Genomic DNA, 16,756 nt, shown 5'->3' on the forward strand with positions numbered 1-16,756 from the left:
GAGAGCGAGAGAGAGAGAGCGAGAGCGAGAGCGAGAGCGAGAGAGAGAGAGAGAGAGAGAGAGAGAGAGAGCGAGAGCGAGAGAGAGCGAGAGAGAGAGGGAGAGAGAGAGAGTGTTTTGGTTTTGTGTGTGTGTGTGTATTTTTAAATGTGTTCACCCGTAACTCGAATGAAGTCCTCTAAAAACATAGATTAATAGATTTGATTTATTATGGGATTAATTAACAAGTTATTTTAATACACACGTACTGTATTGTGTGTGTCTCATTAGCTAACGCATGTGAATGAAACTAAATGTCTGATGTTCTCATTTGGACACTCCAGCGCTTCAAGGTTAGCCCTGCAGGGCCCGGTCCAGTACGTGCTCATCGTAGACAGGAAAAGGCATGGTGACCCGCAGCTGCCGATCCTCCTCCATACTGCGCTGGATTGTTTCGTAGGCGTTGGAGTTTCCACACCAGCTGCGCCGAGCCACCTTCAGAAACAGAACAAGTTATTAGGATCAGACAGAAGCCATTTGTCAAATCCACTTTTCTTTATCACCTCACCCCATTGGACACATCCCAGTTGAGCATCAGAGAGGCTCGCTTCGCTGCTTCCTCCGAGCCGTCCAAAAGCAAACCAAATCCTCCGTTCATCACTTCACCCCTGTAGGTGGCGCAAGGAACAACACGTTCAGGTTATGGCTGTTGGGTGTAGTCCCCGGGGTCTCCAAAGTCTGGCCCGGGGGCCATCGGTGTGCATGCTTTTTATTGCCACAGCACATTATTATTTTTTAAATATATAAAATTAAATATATAAACACAGTCATAAAGATACGCTACATATGCATATGGTTCCAGGGCTTGGGACCACAAACAAAAACTGACTGACAGCTTTAAGCGGGCACTTTTGGATATTCATTAAGAAGTAACATTAGCTTTTCATTCTCCAAGTAAATGTAGGGAATATAAAGTTTAAGAAAAAGTTGCTGCCATTTGTATGTAAATGTTAAAAACAGATAAAGATACATCACTTTTTGTTTCCATTTTAAATGTTGAAAAATGTATGTTTCAAAATATATTTGAATAAAATATATTTGCATATATTCTAATAAAAATGAAATTAAAGTTCTCTCACAAGAACAATAATTAAAAAAAAATACTCTGTCACTCGGAGCACAAAGCTAGTGCTGTCACCAACATGGTAGCCCCCCCCCAAGGATCACACGAGTCGCTCAATGCTCATCGGTGATGGGACATTGTGATTTCCTCCACACAATTTAGAGGTGATTTCAAAATGCAAACACTTGCAGAGATTTCTAGTAAAAAGCGCGTTATATTGCTATTTCTCAGTTTCCTTTCTTGTTAAACTGTACCCAAGAAGAAGCTCTTTGGAAAAGGTTGGCAAATATAGACTTTTTTTTTTTTCCGTTTTACGTTTCAGCATACATTGACCTACAGCAGATTGCTCGTCCTCAATTTGCACGATTCGCTACTCACAAGTTCATCTATTCCTTACGTGATCTGTATATGGCCTACAAAAGAAATTGTTCGAATGATCATTCACTAATCACTTCGAACATTTGCACAAATCCACCTTGACCAAAGATAACCGACTGAGCCTTACCAGCCAACACCGCCCCCGTTGTGCAGCGCTACCCAGGTGGCACCCCTGAACGCATCACCAACAAAGTTCTGGACCGCCATATCTATAAGAAGTCACGTGTCAATTGAATGAAGAGGGCGATGTGCAAGAGGTCAGAAGCATTTGTAATAAATGACTGTGGATGTCAGATGAAACAAGATGCACAAGGATATACCAGCACAGAACGCGGAGCCATCGTAGACATTGGAGGTCTCTCGGAAGGGACTGTCGGTACCGCTCACATCATGGTGGTCTCTGCTGATCACCACCGGAGCCTAACGCAAAAGTCCACTCACTTTAGAACACATACTGGGTATAAAAGAGGGGTGGGAAAACTTTTGCAAGGTGAGACCTTAGAATGTGAATGTAGAATTGTTTATATTAGTAATGAAATAATAATAACTTCTCACTTTATAAATACAATTATTTTGTTTTATTACATGTATATAAAATAAACCAGACAATTTTAATTTGGAAAAATATTTTGGAAAAAAGAAGAAATATATTTTAAATCACCAATTTTAGGGGGAATTTTTTTTTTTTGGCTACCATATTATAGACAGGTGAGTTACTTTAAGGAATGTGAAGTCCCCGGGCAATATATGACCACCATTAATACAGTCACAAGTCAAACAGGTTAAATGTGGAAATTTAACAAATAATCATCTGGTGGTTCCTTTTCAAAACTGGATTACTTTTAATGGGATGGGAGAACCTTGTTTCCATACAATTGTTGTGTTGAGCATAACGGTGACCAGAGTTGTGCTTCTTGAGACAGCAAACTTGAGACTTAATCGATCACGCCTCTGCCAAGTAGCACACTCAATTTTTGTCTCAACTAATTCCTGACAATTCACAAGACTCTTAGCAAATAATGAATAATTAAACCCATCCCTATGTACGATAAAAGAAGATGCTTCACATTCTTACCGAAACGTTTCCTTCAGCAACAGCTTTGTTGATGGCCAAAGCAATGGAAACTCTTCCTTTCTGGTCCGAGTAGAGAATTCTGGCCTGCGATCCCACAACCTGCAGAAAGTGAGTGCACACGCGCGCACACACACAAAAGAAAATCACCACAACCTATCATGAGCGTCGATTTGCGAGCCACAAACAGTCCTGTCGTTGCAAACCATTTTGTGTTTTGCGGCCTCCCTGATCCAGCGGACGTTGTCGTCGTACTGCTGCCTGACTCTGTCGGTCACACTGGCGCTCAAATCCTCCAGGACCGAGGCGGCGATGTTGTCGGTTACGGCGAGGTCCTGGGGGTCGCCAGATGTGCACACCCAGCGGAATGGACCGAAACCCAAGGAAAAAATGTCTCTGAGGGGTGGAGACATCAAATTATTGCTCACAAGAGGCGGAAATGGGACATAAGGCAAGTTGACATACTCAGAATGGATTGGATGACATGACATGACATCACTTCATGTGTTCTCAAAACTGCTCCTTATGTAAAGTGCCTTAGATAATTGATAAATATTGATTTAAAAAAAAAAAAAAAGGTTGACTTACCCCATGATGTGTTGGACATAAGATGGGTAGCGGAATTCTGTCGCTCCTCCACCAACCTTTTCCACCTCGGCTCCTATGAAAACAACAAATATAAATTCCTGATGTTACATTCACTCCTCACAAGATTCTATATTTCTACTATTAATCAATTTAGAGTGAAATTCACTTAAACTGGAGAATTAAATACAATTCTGTACCAGCTCTTTGCGCCTCCAGTAGAAATGCGTTGCCATAGTCCCAAAAGAACATGCCTGCATCCGACAACTTATTGATAGCGTTCACTTGTCTCTGGAGGCTGTGGTGAAGTGAAGAACATGTTCGCTTGGCAGCAACATACTTTGATCCGAGGATGCCATAGTATCAGTATAAGCGACAGGACCTTTCTTTGACCATATGGCGAAAACGACCAGGATCTGTGGACATGAGCAGGTTGGCCTGGCGGACGCTCAGTTGTACGGGGTAGTAGCCTCCGTTGAAGGGGTTGTGGAGGGAGGTTTGGTCCGAGCCCAAATCCACCAGGAGCTCTCCTGTCTTCTGGTACTCCGACAGCAGCCTCTCCCTTATCACGAATGCAGAAGTTTTACTTTTGAGTAAAAGATGCAACTTTCACTGTTGGTCTTGTGCTTTTCGCCATGTACTCGCCACAGGTCCACAATGTTGCCATGGTAACCCAAACTAAGGGGAGTCTTTGCACATCTGGTTTCTCTGTAAAACACCAAAATAGACATTTGTAATTCTTGAAAATGCACATATTGAATGGCTCTTCTAAGTTTGCTCTATTATCTTATACAACGATAATGACCTTAGCATGACGCTAATCATGACATGCTAACGAATTCATTTGCCTGAAGCCAACAATTAGGATGGTAACAGTGACGCCAGACCCGAAAATATCATTTTTAACAGTGACAACTATTCTAACACGTTACTCTTCTCGTTTCGGTAATCCGACTACAGTTACTTGGCAATCTTTCATTTTGTAGCAATTATCAAACTAACTGCCACTTAGCATTCATTATTAAGAGGTTGTGTCATTAACTGCCTCTTAATTGCAGCAGTGTGTGACATTTTGACACTTATGTTTCAATCACGATTTCCTCTCAGGCGTGAAAGTGGAACAAAAGTAACAATGAGCAACAGCTGTTACCTGATGCGTTTAATGCAGTGCTCCAAATCCCCGGTGACCTCCATCAACCAGCCTTGCTCGTGCCTCTTTTTGAGAGGAGCCTCATCCACCTAACACACAGTCACACACTTCACTCAGTCACACACTCCTCACACTGAAAGGAATTGCTGCATCACCTCCGCAATGACGCCAATGCAACCGGCAATGACGGCAGCTTTAGCCTGAGCGCCACTCATGCCTCCGAGGCCAGAGGTCACGAAGACACGACCCCTCAGGTCACCGGAGCCCAGGTACCTCCGACCAGCGTTCAGTACAGTCAGCTGCACAATAAAAAAGAAAAATAAACATAATGAACACTTCTGACATGACACAACATTAGCTACACATGCACAGTCGAATGAAATGGATTCAAATCACAAAAAGTTCATTAAATATGAATAAACACTTTTTGTCAGGTTCCCCCCTCAACCTTTCTCCCTTCCTATTATGGCGCACCTGCAAAATGGGATGTGGTGGCACGCTGTTAGCTGCAAAGCCCACCCTCTGTAGCTTGGACTATAATGTTCCCCTCCACCACTCCACGTGCTAGCCTATGTGTCGCATATTAATGTATGCCTGTTTGCTGATTTTCTTTTCTCCCAAAATCCATCCCTTAAGTTTTTTTTTTCCACAGTTCATTCTGGATCGCAAAGGTGGTCATTGTTTTTCTGTGTTTCTCAGATGGGTTTAGTCTGCTCCGTTTTGTTGCACTCTGGGGTACAATGACAATAAAGCTGTTCAGATTTCTGATTCTGATATGGATTTAATTTTTATTGCCAATTTTTTTTCATTGGCCTATCTACAGTAATATTGTGACCAATGTGTATACGAGTCATATTGTATATTTTTATTTTATTCTATCTTTTTAAGACACATAAGGGTAGAGTTTGATGAAAATGTATTTTTCATACCATAGTGCCATGAACAATCCCTTGAGGTCCAATGTAGCAGTAGCTTCCAGCTGTCATTTGACCATACCTAAAATAAAAAAGTGCAAATACAGCTTACATAAAGTAAATAGGACAACATTTCACTGTATTACCACCATTGCAACTCACAACACAAAGAGCGTCTTTTAAAGACTTACATTGACACACCGAGAGCAAACATTCTTTCATATTGCTCTCTGGAGGAGTAGTTTGGAATAACCTAAATGAAGCCGAAAAGACAGTCGTCAGATTAGAATGTTTGGGTCGAGTGTGCGGTGTTGCTGGCTCTTACCATGCCGTTGGTGATGATGGCGCGGGGCGAGGACGGCAGGCTGGGGAACAGGCCCATGGGGTGACCACTGTACATGACCAAAGTCTGCTCCTCCGTCATCTCACTCAGATAATTCATCACAAGACGGAACTTCACAAGTGTAAAAATACAACACTTTAACTGTTTATCCCAAGGATCATTTGGTAGTGCAGTAAGATTTCTACAAAAGGAGGTCAAATTTGAACCCGAAGGATAATGTTAAACTTGAGTTCGCTTTTCATGGGAGTTTAATGTTTTACTCGTTCTTTTTAGGGTGAAAATGAAATTCACGAGCGAAGAAAGGGTTTTTTTGTGGGGTGGAATATGCCGTAACACAGGTAAACGACATGCATTCGAAGGTAAACCAATCGAATGGCAGATTTGGACATGACAAAAATAAATAAATAAATATTTACGTAAATACATTAAAAAAAAAAAAAAAGGTTCCTAATGTGAGTGGTAGCATGTTTTACAAAAAGGTTCAATTTCTAACTTGATCAAAAATTTGGGGATTTAAAAAAAAAAAAAAATCGCTTTAAGTACATAAAAACTTTGCATGTACAATTGTCATTAATCAATGGATTTACGACTGTTTTGCGTTTTATTTGCGGTAGGAAGAGAAGGAGTTTACTTTTGAAACACTAAGATTTCAAAGTTTTTAGTTATTATTATCCAACTTTTTTTTTTTTTTTTTTTTTAAATTGGAGGTCATAAAAAAGGTAATTAATGATAAGAGAATTATTTTGCACAGAAAGCAAGTGTACCTAATGTTGTGTACATCAAGAAAAAAACATTTGGGCAAAATACGAAAGGTTGTTGCAGTACCTGAGCCCAATTACTGAAAACTTGCCCATTCCCTCCATAGGTGACGAGTTCCTGGGGAAACTAAAACATGAAGTCCAGTCAGATTGTTCGAGAGGTAAGAAATCAAATGAATGAAAGTTTGGAAGAAGCGTACCTGAGCCACTGCCGGGTCTAAGTTGTTCATGATCATCAGCATGATGGAGGCCGCTTGGCGTGTGAGGCACGGGTACTCGTGTATGGGGTACGCTCTGAGCAAGAGCGCAACCCCAAAAACGATCAATATGCACTTGTCACACTCTTAAAAAGGTCACTGAAGTTATTTGTCGTCTTACCTCAGGCGTAACGCTGGACAAAAGCGATACATGTAAATGTGCCCATACTGGCGCAGCTCTTGTGCAAATTCTGGTGCGAGTGTTGCATGATGGGTCGGGGGGAAATAGCGCAGAGCGTTTCTCAGAGCCAACTAAAGGGAACAAAAAAAGAGGGGGAAATAAGAAATCAGAAAAAATTAGAGGTCACTTGCTTCTCCAAATTATTGACTATGCTTCATTTTGAGCGTCTATTTGTTAACTTTGAAATATGTGCAACTGTAAAGTGGTGGTTAACACGTCCAACTCAGTTATCTAGGTTCGAATCTCAGCTCAGGCCTTCATCTGTGAAATTTTCATGTTGTCGCATTTCCGAAAACATGCATGTTAGGTCACTGAAAACTCACCAGCCTCTTTGAATGTGAGTGCTACTTCTTGGGTAATGATTAATGCCAAAGGCTACCAGTTTGAGACATACTTCTGAAGGTACAAATTTGCTCAATTAAAAGGCTCACTTTTTTTTTCTTCTTTTTTTTTACAAAATTAAAACATATGTAATTAAAAACAATCGATTAAAAAAAATGCTCTGACACCTTTAACACAAAACTAGTGCTGTAGACCTGGTTCACCAACATGAGTAGCCAAAGACCCTGTTCTAAAAATAGCTCACCACTAATGGAACCTTGTGATTTCCTAAAAATATTGAATCAAGTTATTTGAAATGTTAAACATCAAACATATTTCTAGAAATAAATTACTGTGTATTGCTATTTTTCAACATTCCCTAACTTGTTAAACCTTTGATGATTATTATGAGGAATCGTATGTGTCTACACATAGGTGAATATCATTAATAGTAGCACCCAGGGGAGGTATAAATGATAAATAAATTACAATACATGTTAAATCTGTATTATACAAGCTTTTATATGATGGTCAAAATTAAAAACAAAAAAAAAAATTAGTTTTAAATGAAAATTAACAAAAGCAATTCAATGAAATATCTGTGTTTGACACACCATAGTATTTAGAAAATAAAACATTAACAAGGTTTATTCATTTAATTTTTTTCAAATTTGGCGGGCCAGATTAAAACATTTAAGGGCCGCATGTGGCCCCTGAGCCGTAGTTTGCCCACGCCTGTGTTAGTCTATATGTGCACCCCACCTCCCCGATTTGATTGACGAGTGAGCAGTCCAGGGTGCACCCCGATTTTTGCCTGAGGTTTGCCGGCACGATAAACTCCAGCTCACCAACGACCCATTTAAGGACAAGTGCCACAGAGAAGCATTCTAGATTTGTGATATCCATATAACTGAATCTACTTACCCGTTCCTCTTGGACTGTGAGGTTTGGGGTCCGAACGGGTGCATGGGGCACATTGGGGTCTCGCCCTCGGTTTGGAGGCAAAGGGTCCAGAGGTAAGCCGCTGCATACCTCCTTCAGGGTAGCCATCCTGTTAAGTCCTCAATCTAAAAAGAGGGCAGAAGGACTTCTGCTGAATGTTCGAAGGAGAGGACTCGCTCCCGAGTGGTCCGATTGGGTTTTTGGTCATCTTTGCCCCCTGAACGTCCACCAATGACAGAAAAGGATGTTTGGTAATTATTGATCGCTCGAGGGAGTTTGAAGCGCGTGCCTCAGTGTTCAAACTTACCTATGACCCCAGTGGTACTTGCTTACACAAATGTGACTGCCAGAACTATTGAACAAGGGAACAAATGCAGTCGACCCCCTGCATACTTGCAGATTTGCATTTTAAGTCCCATTTTGTAGAAAGGCTAAATGAGCTTTCATTTGTATAACGCTTTTCCATCTATTCACACTGACTACTAATTCACCCACTGATTATGTCACGGGTATGTGCGGAGGGTTCGCTAAAAGCCATTCAAGTCACTGGTTTCTAGGGTTTATTCACCGCGGTAATCTGCAGAAGACAATATTGAGATGTCTTCTCGGTCAATCGTTTTTTTTATATTTAGCTTTTAACGTCGCAAGAACAACAAAAATATAAGGAAAAAGAAACATTAATCGCAAACAGTACCACCTAGTGGCCAAAATGAGACAGTGCACTTGGTAGAGTATAAAAAAGGCAAACGTTTGAAGTCAAGGAAAATTACCTGCAGAAGACAATATTGACAGTTTGTCTTTCCAGAATGGCACATCTGCTCTCCTCAGTAATTGTCATCGGATTGTCAAAGAAAACTCCTCCTTCATTTTAAAAGCATGCTTTTAGTTTCATTGAAAACTAAGTCGTTCCTCGGTGTGAATGGCTGATTTGTTAATGTGTGCCCTTTCTAAGGCGAGCGACCAGTCCAGGATGTATCCTCAAACGCCTGCACCGCACTAAAGAGAAGAAAAGCCCCAAAAACATACAAGTCTGCATTTATGCTGAAGCTGAATTGTGGAGTCAGGCAAGCTACACACAAACGTACTGTTAACTATAAAACACTAAAAAAATAAAATAGTCAAAAATCACTCGTATTACAAAATATTCAAGTATTTATTCAAACAATTTTAGTGATTTGCACGCAATCAGAAGAGTTGAGGTATGCTTTGCAGAAGGCATGGCCCCTCAGGTAACAACCTTGAGCGCAATTTTTAAGTGTCTTCTTCAGTCAGCTTGATGCAGCACAGTACATACAAATGCGTGTAACATACCTTATACACATGAAATGCAAAAGACACACCAGAGAGAACAGTACGCTACAAAGAACAGACAGAAAAGCTTCTTTGTATATGAACATTTGTTCTCTGATCAAGAATTTGTGGACTCAAGTTACTCATTTAGAATCAAACATTGGAATAAAAACACAAATCTAACTGAGTAACTAGCACATCAATGTTCACCTTAAGTCTCTCCCAAACCGACAGCAGTTATTAGCTTTCCAGTGTACTCCCGGCATTGGCTTGTGTGTCATTTGAGTCCTGCACAGGGTCAGATGTCGACTCGGAATCAGTAGCTGTGGCTTCTTCTGAGACCTGCTCTCCTTTAGATGCATTTGCTTCCGGTACCTTGTCTTCTTCTTGCGGATAGAGTTCTGGATAGCGCTGCATGCATTCTTGCATCGCTCGAAACTGATCCAGACACTCTGAGCCCTTCACCTCCTCTTTACTATAGTGGAAACAGGAGAAGGCCTCCTTAAATTCAGTCCCACAGGGACCACTGGCCATCCCGCCCAGGCAGGGGCAGTTCCAGTTAATCTCCCCATTGGGAAGAATCAAGCCTAATAGGACAGAGATGCTCAGAATTAATTAGCCATTTTAGCAAGTTCAACTGTAAATATACCACAAGCTATGACCCATGTTAATATCATTTCAAACATTAAAAATAGCTAATAGATTATTTCATACTTCCTTGACAGTAATCACTGCTTTCCTGGGGGTCACCTTGCAGCAGTTGCGAACACTTTCAAACATTTTTTTAGTTCCTCACCTCGCTCCTCATAAGGATCATCGGGATCTTCCTCAACAAGCTCGGCGTTGCTGGGTGTTTCATGATCTTCTTTGGTGACAAAGATTATTTTGTCTTTACCTGTGTGGACAAAAATGATAACAACGTGGTTCATTTCGTGTAAGTGGAAAACTATGGAAACGGTGAACGAACAACTGAACATTAACATGTGACCGATTCAAGGTTAAGTAAATACATTAAAACAAATGCTATAATTCTCAATTAATGCGGCGTTTGCAATTTTCACAAGTATTCATGCATGCCACAAGACAAGAAATTACACCTTTAGTTACTAGCTCAAACTTATGCCATAATTAACTTCCATATACAAGCTTAATGAATGAGTTAGCCGAGCTAGCACAGCGTGCTGATTACCTTCTTGCCTGACAGTAGTCATTTCTTCATAAAATGAAGACGTGAAACCCGATTTAATGCAGGAGCAGCAGCCCACCGGGTACAATTGGTGTCATAAAAACATGTCACAATGATACGACAATGTCACAACGTGTCAAGCATCTTCAGGCGTTTCGCAACTACAAGCGATTACCCAAGTGGTGGCTCGGGGGAGCTAACCGACTTCGCATTGACAGTGTAGAGAGCTAACTAACAGTAGCGCAAGTCTTCTTCGTCTATTGGATCGTGGAAAATACCACAGTAGTGCATTACCGCCACCAACTGGTATGCGGTGGAATATAATAGATTTGTTGGAAGCGCCTTTCAGGACACTCATGTACGCTGTACAGAGTAAAATACAAAGTAAAAACCTTACATATACATTTATTAAATGTGTATTCTGTTAAGATTGCGAATACAATGGCTATAAAACTGAAAGTGACTGTCTCCATTGTCGTCACTTGGGTTTGATGTCTCGACTCGTGACGTCACCAAGTCGCAGTGGGACCTCCCCAGTTTCATAATTACCTTACAAATGAATATCGTGTGCAACAATACAAAAAATAGAAGTGGAAATTGCGCTTTCTTCCAAAATTGTTTTTTTATTGCAAACGTTCTATAAGTTTGTTCTGAAATGTTTTCATGTTTTACGTATTCCAAAAACTATCATACACTTAAAACAAATTCCAACACATGGTCTATGTACACGAACAATAAATTATCTGTCGAGCGGGAGGAAAGGGTGGGGGTGTGTGACTAAATGTTTCTCGAAACAGACAATAAAAACAAAGGGAAAATGAAGGACATGAATATGAACATGACCACTGAGTTAATACTGCAGCTCCTTGGGATTGCCTTTTATTAAAAAGGCAGTGATCTGTTTTGAATGGGTCATTGGCGGACATAAGAGCAATTGGATTTCCTACCTGACACAAATGTAAAACATCCTCTTTTGTTATTCAATCACATGATTAAAAAAATGTCCACAGGAGCACCTATTGGGAAAGGGACAGTTTGTCTTCTTGTCCGAAACGTTAAGATTTGCAGCTCATTAGGAGGCGGTGAGTGGGCAAAGTGGAAAAAGAACGTATAATCAATATGACAAGGTTGTGAGCTTTCATGCACACAGCAAGCATTGAGCCACCAGCATCCCAGCCAAGTATGCCCGCATACTGAAGTTCTATCATGTCGGTCGGGGGAACACTGAGGAGCATTTGAATTGAATTGAAAATGAAACCCAAAAATTCCAACCGTCAAGTCTTTCGCGTTTGCAGATGAGTGGAGGTAGCACAAATTACGTCGTCTCACGACACCCCATTTGCTGTGAAAATCCTGGACGCCAAAATATCCTGAAGACGGGAAGCTGATGATGAGAGTGCTTCACAAAGGTGTAAAAAATACACAAGATGGTGGTGCTGCAAACAGTTCCTAAAAGAAATATCCCCCCAGACTGCCGACTTCACTCTGCTCTTTGACAAAAATCTCAAAGTACTGATAAATGATGGTGACAGCCAGCAGGATCCCCGTGCCAGAACCAATAGCGCCGAGAAAGTCAGCCATCACGGATAAACCGCCAATACACAGCCCGCCGAATGCTGCTGCAGTAGGAATGTACCTAAAGCACAAAGGTAGGGGAAGAAACAAGAAAAAAACTTGAAGGATATTTAGGGGTAAAATTCTGTCATCTTGTGGAAATACATGAAAGTGGCACATTTTGAGTAATTTATTCATGTTGTATCTGTATAGGAAAATCAAGAAAAAAAATAAAGCTCATGTATGTACTATATATGCGGAATTAAAGTGAAAAGATTTTTCAAATATGATTTACCTGTTTAATTCATGAACCATTGAAGTCTCTCTGTGTCCCCTCATCACCATCTGCTGCTCTTTCAGCTGTTTTGCAACCTGCATGACAAATAACATTATTATTGATGTGAATCAAGGTAGGCTACCTACAACAAAACATACTTGTGATATTAACTTGAAAAGGATGGAGTAGTTTGGTCTTACATCTTTTGCAGAGGAGCCCGAGACTTCGATCCAGGTTTTGGAGAAGAAGGCACATGATCCGAGCATGAAAGCAATATAGATAAGCGCATGGACTGGATCTTCTAGTACTGATCCAAATGACTCAGGTGGCGAAAGGTAGTAACAAAGACCACCGACGGGATACGCCCGAGCTGGACCACCGCTTGAAGCGTCCTACGAACGCAACAATTAAATCTCCCGTTACTTGTCATTTCATCACTAAGCTTCTGTCAACACCAATTGTGCATTCGTGAAAGAAAGTCAAACGCCATACTGACAGACGTACTGCACCCATTCATGTAACATGTAAAAAGCAGAGAATATGAAGTCTACTTACAGACCACGTCCCGAGCAGATTGACCAAGAAATTCCCACTAAAGCGCGTGGAAAGCATCTGGGATATGACGTACAAATTGGAGACCAGCGCAGACTGCAGGATGATTGGAATGTTGGAGGTGTAGAAGAGCTTGATGGGGTAGGTGTTGTACTGGCCACGGTAGCGAGCAGACTTGATTGGCAGATCCACTCGGAATCCCTGTGACAGGAAGCGAGAGGTCAAGACATCTTCGGACGACACTTCACATGCACATGTTCGGAGCTTTGGACTATGCGCACACATAAAAAAAGAAGAACTCACTTGGAAATATATGACTACAGCAAAAACAAAGACGGTGGCAATGAGGTTCATGAGGTTGGGGAGGTTCTGTCTGTAGAAGGCCTCTCTCAGGGCACGCACTTTGTCTGTCCTGGTCGCCAACAGATGGAAAAGAGCGATGATTGCGCCCTCAAATTCTGTGCCTGAAAACGTCATCGCCATAGCGACAACAATTAGAAACACAATCAAATAAAAACACACCTAATTAGCATGTTGATGCCGTTTCTTCTTACCTCTGCCAGTGTTCACAGTGGTTGGGCTGAAAGCCTTCCAGACGATCGTTTCACAGATATTGGTGGCGATAAACAGTGAGATGCCCGATCCAAGACCGTAGCCTTTTTGGAGCAACTCATCCAGCAACAGCACGATGAGGCCAGCTACAAACAGCTATGGAGGAAAAATGCATCAGTGTTATAACTCAGTTTTTCCAAATCACAGCATCTCTTTTGTGCAGCGGTCCAAGACAGGTGAGTGTGTGAGAGTGAGCGAGAGAGACAAACGTATTATGGCACGATCAGGATTTGCCATCAACTGACCGAATGTTAATAAGAAGGCAGTAAGAAGAAGTATCACGAACGAGTGGGCGGATGAGCTCATTCGGATGATGACAACACGTCAAAAGGAAAGTGAGTAAGTGCCATGACTTCTTTTTTTTTTTTTAAATCCATGTAGGGCAGCCTTATTTTGGTATTTTTATTACAGGTTCTGAATATAGCATAAAAAGGCAAAGATGCAACTTCTGAAACTTGGAGCAATGTAACAAATTAATTTTTGAAAAAAAAAAAAAAAAAAAAAGTTGGCCCAGTAAGCAACTGCAAGTGCATGAGAAAAGCACTCACTGAAGAAAAACAGCTTGCATCAATGCGATTTTGAATTACAAAAAGTCTTTCCAGTCCTTTTGTCGTCATCTTTAAGTTGGTGATACCTGAATAATGATGAGCAGACAGATTCCAGCTCCCATCTCCGAGGGGTCCCCATACATGCCAGTCATTACGTAAACAATAGCCTGGCCAATGGTGATGATCATTCCAAACACTGAAAGACATGAAGACACATTAGACGCCTCTACTAACGTCAGCCACCCGGTGAAAATAAGAGCATCTTTTTTTTTGTGTACATTTCTGCGCTCCATTGAACAGAGCTCTGTCTTTGGGCGTGTCTCCAACTTCGATGATTTTAGCCCCAGCAAGCAGTTGCATGATCAGACCAGAGGTGACAATAGGGGAGATTCCCAACTCCATCAAAGTGCCTGAGGGGATGTGCACGTGTTAAAACAGTGAAGCACTCATGCGCCACAGTACAATATCTTGTGTTCTAAGATATGTCCATAATAGACACATACCTCGATTTGAGGCCAGAATCACTCTCATCCAGTAGAATGGATCCGCTGAGTCTGATGACATGATGCCAAAGAGAGGGATCTAGAAGAAAAGTAGTACGTTATGCATGCCTTGGTATTACATGAAAACATACAAACTGTTGAAGACAGTTTAATTGTGGGTACAGAAAATGTTATCTAATTTAATGTGCCGCGAATCCATTGAGTTTGTTTTGTTGGAAATTCAAAATGTATGATTACATAATCTTTTAATGGGAAAATGGGGGGGGGGAATGGGAAATTTGAGTGTTATAGCAGTACAACCAACAGCACAAAGCAAAATGTTTTCCGATATTTTTGTAATGTTAGGTTCAATCAGCAAATGTCAACTTCAATTGACAGTTGAGCTTACATTAATTTTCAGCATGACGGCAGTATAAAATTGTAATATATCATAGTAATATCTATACCAATAACAATGCTGTAATAACAAAAAAAATGTTTATTAAGTGCAGTAGTACACAACAGCTATTTGCAGTTGAAGAATTACAATGCACCATATTTAAAGGTGTTGTAATATTACCATCTTTTGTGAGTTAAAAAAAACTCAGCATGATGCAGCGCAGTTGTCATTGTAAATTGCTATACAAGTTAAATTTCTCCTAATTTGTATCCAAATGATAATTATCTACTCATAAAATCTATGACAGCAACGTGTGGTTACAAGCTCTTCGGTTAGATGGCATACCTTAGAGTAAAACAATATATGCACCTATTGCCATAGATACAGTTTTAATGTAAAACATTTTTTTTCACATCATGGAATTTTGCAAAATTGTTGAGAAGGCATTGGTCATGGTTAAATTATTTAAAAAAAAAGCAAACTCACTTGGCAGCAAACCAGGAAGATGAAAAGGGTGATGGCTGTCCATAGAACCTTCTCCCTAAACTGGATCTGAACAGAGACCAACGTAACGTGTTTTACAAAACACCGTCTCAAGAGGAGCTTGTAGTTTAGTGTCCTCTGGTCGTTAATTGAACACTTACCTTTCTTTCGGGTTTTTGGATTTCTGGCAAAACTGCGCAGAATGGCTTGATCACCTCCAAGAATTTGACTGAAATCAAGCAAAGGTTAACAATTGTCAGATGATTTTAGCTGCTCATCCATGAGACGTGGCAATGAATGAGGTGGGCGGACTTTACACGACGAGGAAGATTCGACGCTTAAAAACGTGAAAATCAAAACAATACTGACATAACATCACTCCTCTAGCTATACATAAAGCTGACTGCATTACATTTTTTTTTGTTTCCAGCAGCTAACAGATGATCATCATCAGAAACCGACAATGAAACGTCGACGATGTTAAGCGTCGTCATCACTAACTTCCCTGTCAGTGGATTTGAATGAGTGGCTAACAAGTTAGCATTGGGCGTTTACTGACAGCCAAACGACAGCAATCAGGTGTAATTATCAATCACAAACTATGAATATGTTATTTTCTCAAACAGCTGCGCTTGCCCACGATACCAGTTCACGAGCAACATGTGCAAAATGGGCAACATTTCTATGAAGGTAGCTTGGACCGTCAGCTAACATGCTAACGCTACTACGTGATCGTTTACTAAATGAAGTATTCACAAACAAACACGGATCAGATGTTAAAGACAGCGAAGCAACAAAAGGATACTCACTACCCATGTTGTCGCGAATGTCCACCTGATGTGCCCTCCGTTAAGCAGTCCACCAGTGATCAAACCTAGTTGACGCCGGGAGCGTGTGTGCGCGCGCGACTACGTGTGGACAGTGCAAGAGAAGAGCAGCCCAATAGATACTTCACCACTTCCCGCGAGACAATCCTCTTAAAGAGACAGTACACTCAATTGCGAAAGATGAACAGTGGCGCACTCGAGGATTTTCTCCCCATATTTTTTTCATGGATGACGATACATCGGTGCTAGGGGTGCCGCTTCAGCATTTTATTTGATATTCTAAAATATGGTTCTAAATTATTTTCCCAGCTTCCCACTGCAAGCAGTGTCATACATGAACTTATGTGACTGCTAGAAAGGCAGCAACTCCGCGACACGAAGACGCAGGCTGGACAGTAAAGAGCTAATATTGTTGCGGCTGACGGTCATTTTTGTTACTAGCCGTGCCGTTTTCATACAGTTAGTCGGGGAGGGATAACGATCCATGCCCACCTGCTAACTGCCTGCTTACAGCCACCGTATGCCTCCTGAGATTTGACACG

At 41.1% G+C, this 16,756-nt stretch overlaps 3 protein-coding genes across 3 annotated transcripts; all 3 read right to left on the reverse strand.

The window, feature by feature from the left end:
• Window positions 1-187: 187 nt before the first annotated feature.
• uroc1 (urocanate hydratase 1) lies at window positions 188-8,117 on the reverse strand. Its single transcript, XM_088309083.1, has 19 exons — window positions 7,986-8,117; window positions 6,681-6,811; window positions 6,503-6,596; window positions 6,370-6,429; window positions 5,527-5,655; window positions 5,393-5,454; window positions 5,217-5,283; window positions 4,443-4,586; window positions 4,288-4,376; window positions 3,783-3,845; window positions 3,520-3,699; window positions 3,338-3,435; window positions 3,141-3,213; window positions 2,759-2,948; window positions 2,556-2,654; window positions 1,801-1,900; window positions 1,608-1,689; window positions 548-647; window positions 188-474 (listed from the first exon to the last, which is right to left on the reverse strand). The coding sequence occupies exons 1-19, from the start codon at window positions 8,109-8,111 to the stop codon at window positions 334-336; spliced, it is 2,028 nt and encodes a 675-aa protein (XP_088165209.1). The 5' UTR covers window positions 8,112-8,117; the 3' UTR covers window positions 188-333.
• Window positions 8,118-9,137: 1,020 nt separating this feature from the next.
• chchd4b (coiled-coil-helix-coiled-coil-helix domain containing 4b) lies at window positions 9,138-10,748 on the reverse strand. Its single transcript, XM_088309329.1, has 3 exons — window positions 10,483-10,748; window positions 10,090-10,188; window positions 9,138-9,880 (listed from the first exon to the last, which is right to left on the reverse strand). Exons 1-3 carry the CDS (start codon window positions 10,502-10,504, stop codon window positions 9,534-9,536), a joined length of 468 nt encoding a protein of 155 aa, XP_088165455.1. The 5' UTR covers window positions 10,505-10,748; the 3' UTR covers window positions 9,138-9,533.
• Window positions 10,749-11,076: 328 nt separating this feature from the next.
• sec61a1a (SEC61 translocon subunit alpha 1a) lies at window positions 11,077-16,331 on the reverse strand. Its single transcript, XM_088309597.1, has 12 exons — window positions 16,197-16,331; window positions 15,549-15,616; window positions 15,391-15,456; window positions 14,526-14,604; window positions 14,301-14,432; window positions 14,109-14,218; window positions 13,417-13,570; window positions 13,166-13,326; window positions 12,866-13,063; window positions 12,511-12,702; window positions 12,329-12,405; window positions 11,077-12,115 (listed from the first exon to the last, which is right to left on the reverse strand). Exons 1-12 carry the CDS (start codon window positions 16,201-16,203, stop codon window positions 11,929-11,931), a joined length of 1,431 nt encoding a protein of 476 aa, XP_088165723.1. The 5' UTR covers window positions 16,204-16,331; the 3' UTR covers window positions 11,077-11,928.
• Between the last annotated feature and the right edge of the window lie 425 nt (window positions 16,332-16,756).

This window comes from Idiotropiscis lumnitzeri, chromosome 11 (genome assembly GCF_059441095.1).
Source record: "Idiotropiscis lumnitzeri isolate Australia: NSW breed Sydney's pygmy pipehorse chromosome 11, RoL_Ilum_1.0, whole genome shotgun sequence".
Lineage (NCBI taxonomy): Eukaryota > Metazoa > Chordata > Actinopteri > Syngnathiformes > Syngnathidae > Idiotropiscis > Idiotropiscis lumnitzeri.